General features: G+C 38.9%; 1 protein-coding gene across 3 annotated transcripts in view; it reads left to right on the forward strand.

Annotated features, from left to right (window-relative positions):
• The window catches only part of LOC311300456 (oxysterol-binding protein-related protein 7-like), a 161,438-nt gene that overhangs the window by 24,650 nt on the left and 120,232 nt on the right, over positions 1–16,556 (forward strand). For all 3 annotated transcript variants that reach the window (XM_084424733.1, XM_084424732.1, XM_084424734.1), the window contains exons 8-10: positions 1,882–2,000; positions 2,154–2,240; positions 4,027–4,177. In XM_084424733.1, the coding sequence (XP_084280859.1) occupies positions 1,882–2,000; positions 2,154–2,240; positions 4,027–4,177 (357 nt within the window). The remainder of the gene's footprint in view (positions 1–1,881; positions 2,001–2,153; positions 2,241–4,026; positions 4,178–16,556) is intronic.

The raw sequence follows: 16,556 nt of genomic DNA on the forward strand, positions 1-16,556 counted from the left end.
CTTGATAAGGGTCCTCCTCTTTGCCACAGATGTTAAGGAGTCAAGTTCCACACACCCACCACAGAACCAGCCTTCTTCACAAGCATATCCAGCCACGTGGCGTCCCTTTTCTTAATGCCGCTCCCCCAACATACCACAAATAGAAGAGGATGCTAGCGATGACCGTCTGGTAAAACAACACCTGCAGTAGCTTCTACAAGGACTGAGCCTCTCAGGAAATGGTTGACTCTGTCCCTTCCTGTATAGAGCAACTGTGTTCTTGGACCAGTTCAGTCTGTCGTCCAGCTGCAGACCTAGGTATTTGTAGGTCTGGACCACCTCTACACAGACACCTTTGATGAGAAGAGGCTGCAGGTGGGGCCTCAGTTACCGGAAGTCGACCACCAAATCCTTAGTTTTTGTAGTGTTGAGCTGTAGATGATTAAAGCTACACCACCTCACAAAGTCCTCAATCGGGTTCCTATACTCCCCTTCATCTCCGTTCTTTATACACCCCACGATTGCATCAAAATACTTCTGCATGTAACACAATTCCAAGTTGTGCTTAAAATCTGAGGTGTACAGGGTGAACAAGACTGTCCCCTGTGGTGCTCATGTGCTGCTGACTACGGTCTCAGAAGTGCAGTCCCTCAGTCGAACGTACTGACAACTCCCAGTAAGAGAGTCTATAACCCACTTTATTGTTCCTCTTCTGCAGTGCACATGTAAATTTTAACTGCCAGCTGTGGAAGGTGTGTTGGTGCCCTGCAACTGCAGAATTAGTTTGAATTTCTGAAACGTGTTACTGAGGTTTGGAAGTTCCATTAGAAATTTATTGTTGAACTTCTGAAGTTCATAACCCTCTTCCTCAAGAAGAGTCTGATCTCATTACACAATTCAAACACCCTGGATACAAATTTTCCCACACAACAGCCAACTGGACTCGCTGTAAAACAAAACAACTGTGTGAACAGGTCTCATTTCCTCGCAGTGTGCAAAAATCCATGCTTTGACCGGTCCTGTTTTAATGTAGTTTATGGTGGTGATATCTGTCAGTACTAATCTGTTTAGACGTTAGCACCTCACTGTGTCCACTGAACATTGTGGGAAATGCGCTTGACTAATGCTTGCAGCACTCTTCATTTCTCAGCCATTGCCTGAGCCCCATCTGTGCAGATCTTTACACAGTCCTCACATTTCAAATCGGCATCTTTCAAGTAAGTGTCAAGGATTTTGATCAGTTTCTCTGCAGTGGCTTTTAGTTCTAAGCTTGCAGAAAAACAAATCATTCCTCAAATCACTTATGGTCAAATGGAACAAACCTTTTGTGTTCATGATGTGAAGTCTCTAAGTGTTGTTTTAGCTTGTTCTGCTTCATAGTGTCAGAAGCAAATATTTTGAGGAACGCAAGACTCTGTGGTCTCACTTCACTACCCACCGTTGTAATAGTGAATCGCAAGGCGAGACATGCATCGTCATATTTTCTTTGTTTTAATAATTGTGACGTTTAAAGTAGATTCATCATTGAGTTGCGTTTACCTGGCACTGGCAGTCCTTTCACAAACTTGTGCATGTTTAGTGCAGAACCATGCATCAATCATGTATATCTTTACATGGCTCCCTGCAGCACTCAATTCTGATTCAATTTTGCCATCTAGTGGTACTGTGAGTCATCTTGAGGTGATAAAAAATGTTTTGTTTATTTATTAACTTATGTGGCAAGTAAATAATTGATAAATAAATAAAAATAACGTACAGAACCACTGCCTTACACATAGTTCTGTCTTTTTTTTGTTGATGTTTATTGCTAGAAAATTCAATGAGGTAGAGACAGCTTTTGAATCCAAGTGCTTCAGAATATAAGTTCGTCACTTCCTCAAACATTCACCCTCTCATGCACAGAACTTGCCAGATGTAAGCTGGATTTGGCTGAGCTCTCGAGTTTAATTCAAAAACTTCACTGGCATGAAGGTGGCGTACCCATCACAAGCACCGACCTGGAACGTCGCATCAGCATGCAGGTGAGTCTGCTTTTGTGCTGACACAGAATGTGTCTGCCATCTTTTTGCCACAGCCAGCCAACACAAAGCAAATGTAAAATTAAAAGTGGTGATCATTTGATGACAGTTGCAGTATTAAATAATGAGGAGGTAAACATGGTAATTGTTTTCCAGAATCTTAGTCTTGAGAAACCCAAAAAGAAGTCTGGAAAGCTCTGGGGTCACTCCCGAACACTTTCACGAGTCGAATCGCTTGACTTTGTAAGTTCATCACGATTATGTTCTTTGTTTGTGGTTTTATAAACATTTATCGTTGGATGTTCTTACAGTGGGTCTCATTCACTATTAATGCATAGAAGTGTTTTTATACATGTGTGCCTAAAAGTCTCACAATTTTGTCATTCACTACAGGTGCTTATGCTTGTAAATCTGTTAGTTAGTACTTTATTGTTCAGCCTTAGCTGAAAATTGGTCTTTGGTCTCACCATACAATCACAAAACAATTAACAATACACCATATACATCAAGATTAAAATATTCACATTTCCTTTCTCTTATTCAAAAGACTTATTGCATTTGGTACAAAAGTTTGTATATATATTGCTTTGGTCGCTTTTGGTGTTCTGTAGCGACGACGTGATGGCAATAATTCAAAAACATGATTCAAGGGGTGTGTTGTGTCTCTTGCTATAGTCAAAGCTTTTCTCTGAACTGCAATTTGATATAACTGTGCGACTGATTTTTGCTTAGATCCTATCATTTTTTCCTGCTACTCTTGTAATTCTGTCTAATTTTACTTTATTCACAGATGTAACTCGTCTAAACCACACAGTTATATTATACCCTAAAACACTCTTAAAGGGATAGTTCACCCAAAAATGAAAATGCTGTCATCATTTACTCTTCCTCAAGTTGTTCAAAACCTGTATGACTTTCTTTCTTCTGCTGAACACAAAAGAAGATATTTTGAAGAAAGTCGGTAACCAAACGACTGATGGACCCTATTGACTTCCATAGTAGGAAAAAAAAAAATACTATGGAAGTCAATGGGGACCAGCAACTGTTTAATTACCAACCTTCTTTAAAACCTCTTCTTTTGTGTTCAGCAGAAGAAAGAAAGTCATACAGGTTTGAGGAAGAGTAAATGATGACATCATTTTCATTTTTGGGTGAACTATCCCTTTAATTAAACTTGTATAAACTCTTTTCAGAACAACCTGACTTACAGAAAATTATCTCAATTTCCTTAGCAAGAATAGCCTTTGATTTGCTTTCTTACAAATAAGATTCACATTATCAGGAAATTTCAATTTACAGTCAATCATGGTTCCAAAATACTTAAGTCTTCACAATTTCAACTGTTTGATCACATAACATTATTTCTGTTACAAGCTCTGAATAATTTAAAATCAACTCTTTTGTTTTACTTGCATTTATCAATAAATAACTTTTTCTTTTTCATTTTCATGTTCTTACCCTCATTATAATGAATTGCTAATGAGTCCATCTTATTCTAAATGAGGTAGTGTATCCACTATTAGTAATTGGCATAATACACAGCCAAACCATCTCCATACTAGTGCTGCATGCTATACCGGTGTTATGGTAATATCGCAGTAGCCAAGGGTCAAAATCCTGAAAGTGCAATAATATTTTAACGGTAGTATTGCCGTTACATTACCGTTGTATGTATGAAATGTAGTAAATATTCCAAGAAAGTATGCACTACTCTAACTGAAAGCAGTTGTCTCAAACTCTGCATGAGGCATGTTTTAAAGCCACCAGTATCTGCAAAACCCTGGACAGTCATTCCAGCATCTATCTACCTTAATAAGGAATGACTGACATCTTCATAGCTGTATGTGAAAATAATGTTTTTCCCCTTTAAGTTGCCTTTATATCTGTGTGAAAACCTTTTTACACACGAATGCATACGTAAGCATGGTTAAATGAAATGCACAATTAGGCTTTATCTCTTGCCCGTATGTTCTCAACTACTACAGTTTCCTGACAATAATTCTATTTCCATCTCTGACATTTGGAGCAGTTATCTTCAAGCCATTTGGGCACATCAGGTGGTTTGGCTGCTTCCCTTCAGTCCATCCCAGATTACGTTTACTCCCAGCTATCCACACCTGAGGTCTCCTCACTGGAAGGAAAGCAACTACAGATGGACATTTGTGGCTTGTGTGAAAGAGGTACCTTGTTTAATTCCTTCTGTCACTACAATTTTAAATGCAGCTGCAAAAGAGTGTAGAGCAATTTTACATCTTTAGAGTTTACATCTTGCAATTTTTATTTTTTATTTATTTAAATTTTTTATAAGAATTGAAATATGAACTCAATTCTGAGGGGAAAAAATTCTGAATTTCGAGATTCAAACTTGCAATTGCTATGGGGAAAAAAGGCAGAATTGTGAGTTTGTCTAGCAATTCTGACTTTTGTTAAAAGCACTTACTACATACTTGAGTAGAAGTAATAATTCAACTACTTTTAAAGTGCAATTCCTAAAAAAAATAAAAAAAATAAAAAAAACTGTTTAATTAATGTAATGTATTTAATGTTTGTAATTTAGTCATTAATTTTTATGGCAAACATTTTTTTTTCATAGATCAGGTTCCAAAATTAACATGGTTACTTGAGTCTTGACATTATTGTTGGGATAATCTTTCCATAAAAGTCAAGTCACCTTTATTTTTATTGTGCTTTTTTACAATACAGATTGTTTCAAAGCAGCTTTACAGTGATAACTGGAAAATAATGCAACAAAGTTTGTTTCTGCTGTACAGCAGATTTACTAGAAAAATACTGTCATAGTCCAGCTTAAGTTCAGTGATGGTTCATTTTTGTTGTAATTCCCTTGCCACTGTTCCATAGGGTCGGCAGTCTAACAAAGAAATCAATAGCAGGATTCGTTTTAACATTATGTAACCATTGTATATCGACATGAAATATTCATTCAAAAATCACCTACCTGCGTTAATGCTGCATACTTATACCTGAGAATGCTTTGACGCGTTTCCACAGCGCTTGATGTCTAAGGGATCGTCTGCCAATTCCACCAACTGCGGTAAACGTAGCCTGTAACTTGTATTATTTATTACTTTAAACATTTAAAAACAAACATTTTCAAATTCCAAAGCTTGTAGAAGGTTCCTATTGGCAATACTGACCTGGTAGCCTTAAGTAAATTAACTTATCTAAAGAAATGATTCATAAAATCATTCATGAAAATATCAGTTGAGCCTATGTTTACTTTTTTCACTGACACAGACGAAAATGACAAGACTATCAGTAGCTATGTTTCCATCCACACGTTTTTATCTGAATTAAGTGATATCGAATGAAAAATTCCTTATGGAAACAGTAAAATTCGATTGAATTTCATGAATATCGACTCAAATGAAATGCGTTCGGTCTCATCGGATTTTATCTTGATCGATATACGGCTTATGCGATAAACGCTGATGGAAACGTTATTGCAAATAAATCCTTTTTGGGGGGGTGGGGTGGTAATGTGGGCTGGTATGGCTCAATGCCAGGGTTCAATTTTTGCCCCAGTCCACCCCTGACAGTTGCTGTTCTAGTCAGAGTGGCAGTGGAGTTAAGTCGAAGGTGAAGTAGGCTAATGCCAAATTTCCATAATTGTGGTTGTGAATTATTTCTGTTATAGTTGTCTTCAGCCATTTTGGTGTGTTAAATTTGTAGTTTTGGACTTCCCATTTTTATGTATGAATTTACAATATGAAAAACAAGGTTGTGTTCCATATTGTGGTGTTCAGCTATTTTAACATGCTATCGTCATCATATCAGTGTAGATGGACCAAAATAAAACCATTAACATATCAAGTAAATACGTATTGTGATACTTGGTGCCACAGTGACACTCTTGTCCCAAAAAGTATTGCTATACCTCGATACTCAATATGTTGTCCCACTGTGATTCATTTTTCCCTGTTGTACCTACACAAAATTTGAGGGTTCCCCCACCTGCCAAATCCCACTTTAACCACTGGACATAGGCAACAGTGGCAAGGAACCAAAACTCCATCAGGTGACAGAATGGAGGAAAAAAAAAACATTGAGAGAAACCAGGCTCAGTCGGGGGGGCCAGTTCTCCTCTGGCCAACCAACGAACAGTTTATGATTCAGGCAGCATCACAGGTCAGAAGTCAGATTAGATAAGAACATTCAGAATATTTATCCAGTTCCATCTGGTTGAAGATCGGAGTCATCACGGCGGTATGGAAACAGGTTTGTTGAGGATCAGTGCCGATGGCTGTCGTGTCAATGAGGCCTTCACAGGGGAGAGTCTAGTTGACACAATCTCTGCTGACACTTCAGCGATGCGTTGTGGTCGTGTCTAGGCGCAGGTCCTCCATCTGATCTGGATACGGCCCGGATCCGGCTGACTACATCATGCGTTTTGGTCGTGTCTAGGAGCAGGTCCACCATCTGATCTGGATATGGCCCTGGATCCGGCTGACTACAGTAAACCTCTGAATAAACAGAAAGACTAACTTTAGCGTAGATGCCATTCTTCTTATGATGTAACGAGTACATCAGGTGTTATAGGAAGTGTTCTCGGTTCCGACTGACCTAGTTTATGCAGCCTAACAATCATTTAACTGATTTGAATAATATAAATGTATACTATTTTAATTGTATGCCAGGTTAAAGAGATGTTTTTAATCTAGATTTAAACTGATAGTGAGTCTGCTTCTCGAACAATGCTAGGGAGACTATTCCAAAGTTTAGGTGCTAAATAGGAAAAGTAGATTCCTGCAGTTGATCTGATATTCTAGGTATTATCAACTGGCCAGAATTTCGAGATTGCAATGGACGTGAAGGATTATAATGTGTTAAGAGCTCGCTCAAGTACTGGGGAGCTAAACCATTTAGCGCTTTGTAAGTAATCAGCAATATTTTAAAATGTATACAATGTTTAATAGGGAGCCAATGTAGTGTTGACACAACTGGGCTAATATGATCATACTTCCTGGTTCTAGTAAGAACTCTAGGTGCTGCATGGACCAACTGGACTTAAGTGTGCAGGGCAACCACCCAGTAGAATATTACAATAATTTGACTTTATAATTTGACCATAAACACATGAACTAACTGAATCGAATCGAGAGATGAATTGCATGAATCGAGAGATACAAACACGATCGTATGATAAGAGCAAATCATTTGTGACTCTGAGAGCTGTCTCAGTAATATGATACGGTCTAAATCCTGCTTGGAAATCCTCACAGATACCATCTCTTTCTTTTTCCAACACTGTCTTTATTGCTTTTAGAAACATTTACATTAAAACATAATAAAACATTAATACATTATTAAATAAATAAATAATTACAATTAAACAGGAAGAAAAAACAAACAAAGGGGGAAAAAAAGCAACAACATCTATACTATACTATACACGTCAAAACAATGGTACGTCAATATAATGAACATGGTGCATGCTATGCCTGGTTACACAGAAAATAAACTATTTGGTTCAGCTTCCTTCAAAAATCCTATAAAGGGGTTCCATACTTTGAAAAACTTTTCAGGTTTTCCCTTAACAATATATGTGAGTTTCTCCAAAGCCAAACAAGACAATTCCTGTAACCATTGCTTAAAATTAGGGCTGTCTCTGTTTTTCCAATGGCAAGCGACTACAAGTTTTGCTTGTAATAAACAGAAGGTCAACATTTTCTTACCAGAGCTAGTTAAAGTGCAAGTTACAGGGTAAATATTAAAAGTTTAGGACATTTGGGGACACTGTTTCACCACCAGTAACAAAAAGTCCAAAACCTTTTCCCAAAAAAGTTGAACTTGAGGGCACTTCCTAGAGAAAATGCAACCTAGAGATAGGAACTTTATACCATTGCTTATCAATGGTATAAAGTTCCTATCTCTAGGTTGCATTTTATACATTGATTGGGAATGTTGGGATTCAATTTATGTAGTAATTCTGAGTTATGTATGCTCTCTTAATCCACATGTACAGCAGAAGTTTAAACCTGGTATTAATTGTCTGGGTTTGGGCCTTTATGCAGATACACTGCCATTCATCTTGTTATATACGCAGATACACTGCCATTCATCTTCTGTTATATTCTCACTAATATCTTGATACCAAGCCAAATGCTTTTTCTCCGTATTTTCCTTGCAGTTAGTGGAGATCAGTCTATAAAACAAGGAAACTTGCCTAGCACCATTAAGGGGACATTCTAAAGGGGACAGATCGGGTAAGAGAAGAGAATGATGCTGTGTCTTTTTGATAAAATTCCTAATTTGAAGATATATAAAAAAAAAAAAAGGGTTTTAGGCCTGAAAACAGAGCATAGTTTCATTGCTAAATAAATCTGCCACCTTGTTCAAACCATTTGATGCCCAGATTTTAAAACCACCATCATGTGTCCCTAGCATAAACAGTGTTTCCCCAAATAGGGATCCAAATGATTTATGTTCCTACTTTACGAATGTGAAGTGTCAATACCTGTGGAACGGTCCAAATTAGGATCTAAGGTACAATTCAAGTCACCAGCGACTATTAAGATACCCTGAAGGGAAGACAAAATTAAGAAATGTGGTTCATCTGTATTAGGGGCATAAACACTTACAAGATTGCAATATTCGTTGAACATCCTATCACTGATTATAACATATCTACCCAGTGGATCACGCATAGTTTTTAATATATGAAATAGGACTGATTTATGTATCAGCACAGCTATATGTTATATGTATATGAGCCATATGATGCTGCTAGAACCTGCCCTGGCCATCTTCTATGCAGTTTAATGACTTCGTTGGACAATAAATGTGTTTCCTGCAGGAATAATATTTTAGGATGGAGGTAGTTAACTCTGTTCATCACTTGTTTCAATTTAGTTATGTTACAGAGCCCCCGCACATTCCAAAGATGTCAGTATAAGACTAGAATCCCTTGACATTTGCAACAAAATTGAATATTCTGTAATGTATTTGTAATTGTAGTGATTCGTCAATTTAGCTCAAAGGAATTAATTAATTTATAGGGAATTCGAAAGAATCACTTATTACAACCGAGCAAATGACTCGTTCACGGTTCTTTGGACTGGCTGTAACTATCAGCTCTGCAACGGATATAAATATCCAAACTATAGTGAAACACTATAGTTAGCAAGGTAACTTGGATCAGACGTTTAAGACATTAAATTCGTAAGCACATAACACAAGTTAACACTTTTCTTTAAAATACAAACAAGACTTTATTGATTATTCTAACACAAACTAATATCTAACACAAACACACGCACACACATTCATACGAGTTGCAGAAAGAAAGAGAGAGTGAGGAAAGAATGAGTTTTAAGAGTGAGATGATGAAATCCCAAGTTTCTATATGCACTTATAAGACCTGACCTGAACGAACCATTAATTTAACCCTTCTTTCGTTTCTTAGGCGGGTTATTAAATATATATCAATGCACCAGTTCAGCTTAAGAGTCTGGAGGCTACTTGCTTGTCTTTGCGTTCCTTTTCGGGATTCCCTTCATTGCGTAAAAGGGGTTTTCCGGGTTCGTGGCTGGCGTCTTCCTCGTGCTTGGATGGATGTCTGGGGCGGCCAATCACGTGGTGTGCTGGCGGATGGATGAAAGTCTTTGTTTGAAGCTGGCTTTTTGCAGTCGAATCGTGGACCGAAACTTTGCTGCAAAACTTAACTTAGAACCGAGACTCACAACGGAAAAGAAAAGACAACTCAGAAAAGAAAGAAAATCGAGACGAGAGTAGTTAGATGGCTTGAATGAAGTTGTTTAACCCATGTTCTTCTGATCTTGATTTGGGTTCTTTCGTCTGCGCGTTTACATGGTTACTAGTCTGTCTGGTCTCTTCTCCCTTCGCGCACTTTTTCTAACCTTGTTGTTCTTCTAAGATTTTAACTCAAATGTTTGTCCAGCCTCCTGGATGAGTTCTGACCAATTAAACACTGGCTTAATTTAGGAGGTGGCGTTCTTTTCACTTCTGATCGTAAATCATGCTTATCTGTGATCCCCTTATTCTCCAGCACTAGCAGAGAGAGAAAAGAGGCCACAGTTTAGACATTATTACTATTATAAGAATACAAAACATTTTACACATTTCAATCAAGCCATCTTTTGAGTTAAGAACATACAATCATATTGATAGGAGACACGACACTTTCATTCAAACATATAATAGTTATAACAATTACATGAATTATATGGGATCTAAGCATATTAGACACACACATATATTGTAGACACAATATAGAATTATGTAGTTGCATGATGTCTGATTGTAAGTCCATCGAAAATTGTTCTGGGATGATTTTATGTATTGTTATAGGTAAAATCTCAGTTCTCTTGTGGCTTGAAGATATTTTACACCCTGGGTCATTCAGAGGTCCTTAAGAAGAGGGGGTCTGTTTTGTATATCTGTCGTGGGGGTCCAGTAACTTCTGCTGTTATCTTGATCATCTCTGAACCAATCAATCTTTCCAAAACTATCAAACGCTGACAACGATCTTCCTTTAGTTGGGCTCATCTCTTTGAAGCTTGCATGGCCATAAAGTTCTTAGCTGGGGGTTTTCGTTGGTTAGCGGAGACAGGAATTATGATAATTCGGCTATCTTTGCAACAAAACCAGAAGAGACAAGCATTATTTCTGCCATCTGTAGCCCGAAAATCATTGCCTGTCCTTTGGTTTGTATAATAGTAACTTATACAACTACATTTGGATTATTAGACAATGTCAAAATAAAGTGACTCTGCAGAGTTTTGCATTCACATTACTGCACACACATTACCGCGGGAGGGCGGGTGTTCATTTCATAAACTGTGGACAATGGTAGCTTATTTAATGTATAAGTTGATGTATATGTCCAAAAAACGGGTAATGTCATACTTCGTAGTAGTGCTATCATGGCGTAATAATCTGTTTGGTTGTAAAATGTAGTACCTGAATGAAATGAAATCGCATGTCTCGACCTGTGGAATCATTCATTCACAGACAGCTTACGAAGATGTTCAACTAATAAAGATCTTCATCGCTGGCAAAAATGATGCATTTGCAGATTTGCTTTCACTGACTGTATTGTAGGTCCACGGCCATTTCATCTAACGCTCTTGATGTCCTTAAATCTTCCTGTTACGACTCCGAGTCGAGTGTGAATTGAAAGCGCTTCAGACGATTCAGTGAGGGCAGGGAACTGAACAGATCATTCAAACTGATTCGCGAACCGATTTAGACAGATCTGCCAACTTGTTTGATGAAGTCCTTGAACAGTATCGACTCAAAAGAGTGATTCATTTGTGAATAGAGCATCGTTCATGCCCAGAAAAAAGATACAGCGCGCTTGGTATAAACTACTCATTTAACAACATGTATTGCATTAAAATAAAGTAACGAGAGGAACGTCGCAACGTAACGAAGTAAAAGTACAGTTTTTTTCATTAGAAATGTACTCTAGTTAAAGTAAAAGTACCCACATTTAAAAGTACAATTTTACCAAAAACATACTCAAGTAAATGTAACGAAGTAAATGTACTTCGTTACTAGCCACCTCTGCCAAAGATACACAACAAATGACAAAAAAACACATTAGTAAACACACTGATCTAAAGACAGAGACTTGAACAGTTACACACCTTTGTGCCATTCCTGAAACGTACATACCTGTCATTTCCAAGGTGTTTGATTTTTTTCATTTTACCGTACATGTACAGAGACTCATGTGAATGTTGATGTCAGCAGGACTCATCCAGTGGCATCTGGTCCCTGTAAAAAAAAAAAAAGTATATGTATATCGTCGCTGTCGGGCGGAAACCTCGTATGTCCAAATTTGGTCAATTTCATATTTTTTCACAAATCGATGCTATTGGTCAGTCCCCACGTGGTTCTGTTATTTTTACAAATTATTAACCAATCTAAAGTGTTGAAAATAGCTTGAGAGCAAATCTCGTAACTCCATTGGACACTTAAACTGTCTGAGAATCCTTGTAACTCCACCTCTTCTTCACTCCACGGCGGGAGCTTACGCGGCATAATCCGGCATTTTGTCTCCTCAGGATTGAACGTCGCAACGATAAGAAATCCTCGTCGAGCAACACGTAAAGCAAGCCTTAACTTTCTTAACAGATTTTATCCGTGTTAAACTATGATATCAGTTATTGATGTATTTTAAATGTCTAGCCTATGTATTATAGGCTTATTATTACTAGGCTTATTATACGTGTGCATTGTTTTAAAATGTATCTAATATAATACTTGAATTGAAATAAATGTTTTGGATACCAGCATTAAATTATTGTTTTTATTATTATTTTACTGACTCGAAGTTGGCACTGTGCATGTAAAATACCCAAGTAGCAGGTTTTATTTATGGAAGAAAAAGGGTCTGTCTAACGTTACTGGCGCCAGTAGGAGCTAAGCCTATCATTTCATAACTCTGTCTGTTTTTTTTAGACAATAACGAGTTAAAATAGTTAGGTTAGATACATTTGAGTAGGCTTGTTTTGTTAAAAATCGATAGCTGTAATGCTTTGGTGCAGAAGGAAGCCCGTGAGCCACAGTAAGTTTGCGTGCAGATTAGGCAAATTTCCGCCTATTAGACAGCCTAGTTACCTCATCGTTTTTTTGTTCTGCTTCACGTATATGTAGCTCCGCCCCTTTTCAGCGCTGCGCTCATTGTCTTTTGAATTCCGGTCTGTATTTTCACAGTGTTTCGCGTGTTTATTAATGAACGGCTCGTTTTAAAATCTTCCCGGTCGATTTACATTTGTTAAGTCATCTGCTTTAAACATTACAGTCCTCATGATAACTTTCGTTAACTTTACATTAAGTAAATCCACTTAAAAAGCTAATTACTCCTGGACAGAAATGCCATATAAATATACAGAGCGACCGCAAAACGGAAGTTAAAAGACAATATTCCAAAGATGGCGGCGCCCTTGTTTCTCTGGTGCATAAGGTCTATAGCTCTTAAACCTTTAAAATAGAGTTTAGGAAGATGTATGTAACCACAGTCGTTAGCTTTTGGTTAACTATTGAAGCCTTTTCTCTTGTCAAAAGGCTCAACGCGACCGCTGACTTTGCGTGCAGATTAATTTCCGCCTATTTTAGACAGCCTAGTATTTTGGTATTGCATCACTCATAGCTCTTAAACGTTTAAAATAGAGTTTAGGAAGATGTATGTAACCACAATCATTAGATTTGAATAGCTCTTAAAGCCTTATCTCTTGTCAAAAGGCTCATCGCGACCGCAGACTTTGATGAACACTGCTGGCAGCAGCGACGTCTGTGTCCGTACCATTCTCATCAATGACAGCGTAACCTCGTATCTCCCTGCTCCCAAGTCATAAAGCTCGTATCTCCGATTAAACATGATTTTGGGGAAATGTTGTGTTAATGTTGGTATACAACAGTATATGATAGCAATATAAGTTATAATACCAACTTTAAAGCGGGGCTCAGTAGTTTCGGGATTTCTTCGCTGTATCCTCGCTTTTTGCTCGCAGGTTTCTCTCTAGAGCTCCCCCCACAGCTTCGGAATAGATATTTGACAACACTGTTGTAAAAACTCGTTGGCGATTCTCAGACACCAGAGGCTAGTAGATCAACGACATCAAAGCAGATGGGACATTCTTTAAAACGACTTCTTCATTCGGGTTCGAACAGCGTGAGGGAGCGCAATAATAACAGCATTTTAGCAGATTTCTTTTGGCCGTAAAGCAATTGTTTACATCGCGAGACCTGATATCACGCGATACTTCCTGACGCGGCGGCCGGCGGCCTGCCGGCTCAAAGTTGCAAGTGCGGATTTTCCGCTCACGGGCACCAGGGGGGTGCGAAACGACCACCATTCAACCCCAACTAAGTAATATAACCATTCCAATGACTCCGAAGCTGTTCAGTTAAGGTAAAAAAGTTACTTAGTTCACCTTTAATGATACAATGTTCAATAACTCAAATATGCAGTTTTTTTAATTTCCTGAAAAATAATGGTTTTGGAGATACGAGGATTCCGCCCGACAGTGACTATATGTATATGTGAACATGCTGATATCAAGAGGAACCATGAAATTTAACACACACACACACACACACACACACACACACACACACACATCTTTGTGGGGACTCTCCATAGACGTAATGGTTTTTATACTGTACAAACTGTATGTTCTGTCCCCTTACACTAACCCTACCCCTAAACCTACCCATCACAGAACACTTTCTGCATTTTTACATTTTCAAAAATATATAATTTAGTATGTTTATTAACCCATTTCCCTCGTGGGGACCGCTGGCTGGACATTTGGTTCCCACAATGTAATATAAACACAGACAGACAGACAGACAGACAGACAGACAGACAGACAGACAGACAGACAGACAGACAGACAGACAGACAGACAGACAGACAGACAGACAGACAGACAGACAGACAGACAGACAGACAGACAGACAGACAGACAGACAGACAGACAGACAGACAGACAGACAGACAGACAGACAGACAGACAGACAGACAGACAGACAGACAGACAGACAGACAGACAGACAGACAGACAGACAGACAGACAGACAGACAGACAGACAGACAGACAGACAGACAGACAGACAGACAGACAGACAGACAGACAGACAGACAGACAGACAGACAGACAGACAGACAGACAGACAGACAGACAGACAGACAGACAGACAGACAGACAGACAGACAGACAGACAGACAGACAGACAGACAGACAGACAGACAGACAGAACAAGAATTTGATACACTGCCAATTTTGCAGGTTTTCCCACTTACAAAGCATGTAGAAATCTGTCATTTTTATCATAGGTACTCTTCAACTGTGAGTGAGTAATTAAGTAAATTAAGTAATTAATTTGCATTTTATTGCATGACAAGTATTTGATACATCAGAAAAGCAGAACTTAATATTTGGTACAGAAACCTTTGTTTGCAATTACAGAGATCATCCGTTTCCTGTAGTTCTTGACCAGGTTTGCACACACTGCAGCAGGGATTTTGGCCCACTCCTCCATACAGACCTTCTCCAGATCCTTCAGGTTTCGGGGCTGTCGCTGGGCAATACAGACTTTCAGCTCCCTCCAAAGATTTTCTATTGGTTCAGGTCTGGAGACTGGCTAGGCCACTCCAGGACCTTGAGATGCTTCTTACGGAGACACTCCTTAGTTGCCCTGGCTGTGTGTTTCGGGTCGTTGTCATGCTGGAAGACCCAGCCACGACCCATCTTCGATGCTCTGCTCTTACTGAGGGAAGGATGTTGTTGGCCAAGATCTCGCGATACATGGCCCCATCCATCCTCCCCTCAATACGGTGCAGTCGTCCTGTCCCCTTTGCAGAAAAGCATCCCCAAAGAATGATGTTTCCACCTCCATGCTTTACGGTTGGGATGGTGTTCTTGGGGTTGTACTCATCCTTCTTCCTCCAAACATGGCGAGTGGAGTTTAGACCAAAAAGCTCTATTTTTGTCTCATCAGACCACATGACCTTCTCCCATTCCTCCTCTGGATCATCCAGATGGTCATTGGCAAACTTCAGATGGGCCTGGACATGCGCTGGCTTGAGCAGGGGGACCTTGCGTGCGCTGCAGGATTTTAATCCATGACGGCGTAGTGTGTTACTAATGGTTTTCTTTGAGACTGGTCCCAGCTCTCTTCAGGTCATTGACCAGGTCCAGCCGTGTAGTTCTGGGCTGATCCCTCACCTTCCTCATGATCATTGATGCCCCATGAGGTGAGATCTTGCATAGTGCCCCAGACCGAGGGAGATTGACCGTCATCTTGAAATTCTTCCATTTTCTAATAATTGTGCCAACAGTTATTGCCTTCTCACCAAGCTGCTTGCCTATTGTACTGTTGCCCATCCCAGCCTTGTGCAGGTCTACAATTTTATCCCTGATGTCCTTACACAGCTCTCTGGTCTTGGCCATTGTGGAGAGGTTGGAGTCTGTTTGATTAAGTGTATGGACAGGTGTCTTTTATACAGGTAATGAGTTCAAACAGGTGCAGTTAATACAGGTAATGAGTGGAGAACAGGAGGGCTTCTTAAAGAAAAACGAACAGGTCTGTGAGAGCTGGAATTCTTACTGGTTGGTAGGTGATCAAATACTTATGTCATGCAATAAAATGCAAATTAATTACTTAAAAATCATACAATGTGATTTTCTGGATTTTTGTTTTAGATTCCGTCTCTCACAGTTGAAGAGTACCTATGATAAAAATTACAGACTTCTACATGCTTTGTAAGTGGGAAAACCTGCAAAATCGGCAGTGTATCAAATACTTGTTCTCCCCACTGTACAAGGCACAACAAACTTGCTGTTCATATATATATGAACAGCCGAATCTGTATTATCTTTTTTATTTCTTTTTCTTTGCGGTCGCGAAGACATGCTGACTGTTTTGCAGAGAAACCGCCAAAAAAGAAAACGTTTCTTTTGGTTATCGGGTCTAGGTAAAGATTTAAAAACGGGATTATGAGAGTGTTGAAAAACGTGACTGTTCAGCAACCCGACATAACCGGAAGTCCGATACCATTTATTTTTT

This window comes from Rutilus rutilus, assembly GCF_951802725.1.
Source record: "Rutilus rutilus genome assembly, chromosome: 11".
NCBI classification, from domain to species: Eukaryota; Metazoa; Chordata; class Actinopteri; order Cypriniformes; family Leuciscidae; genus Rutilus; species Rutilus rutilus.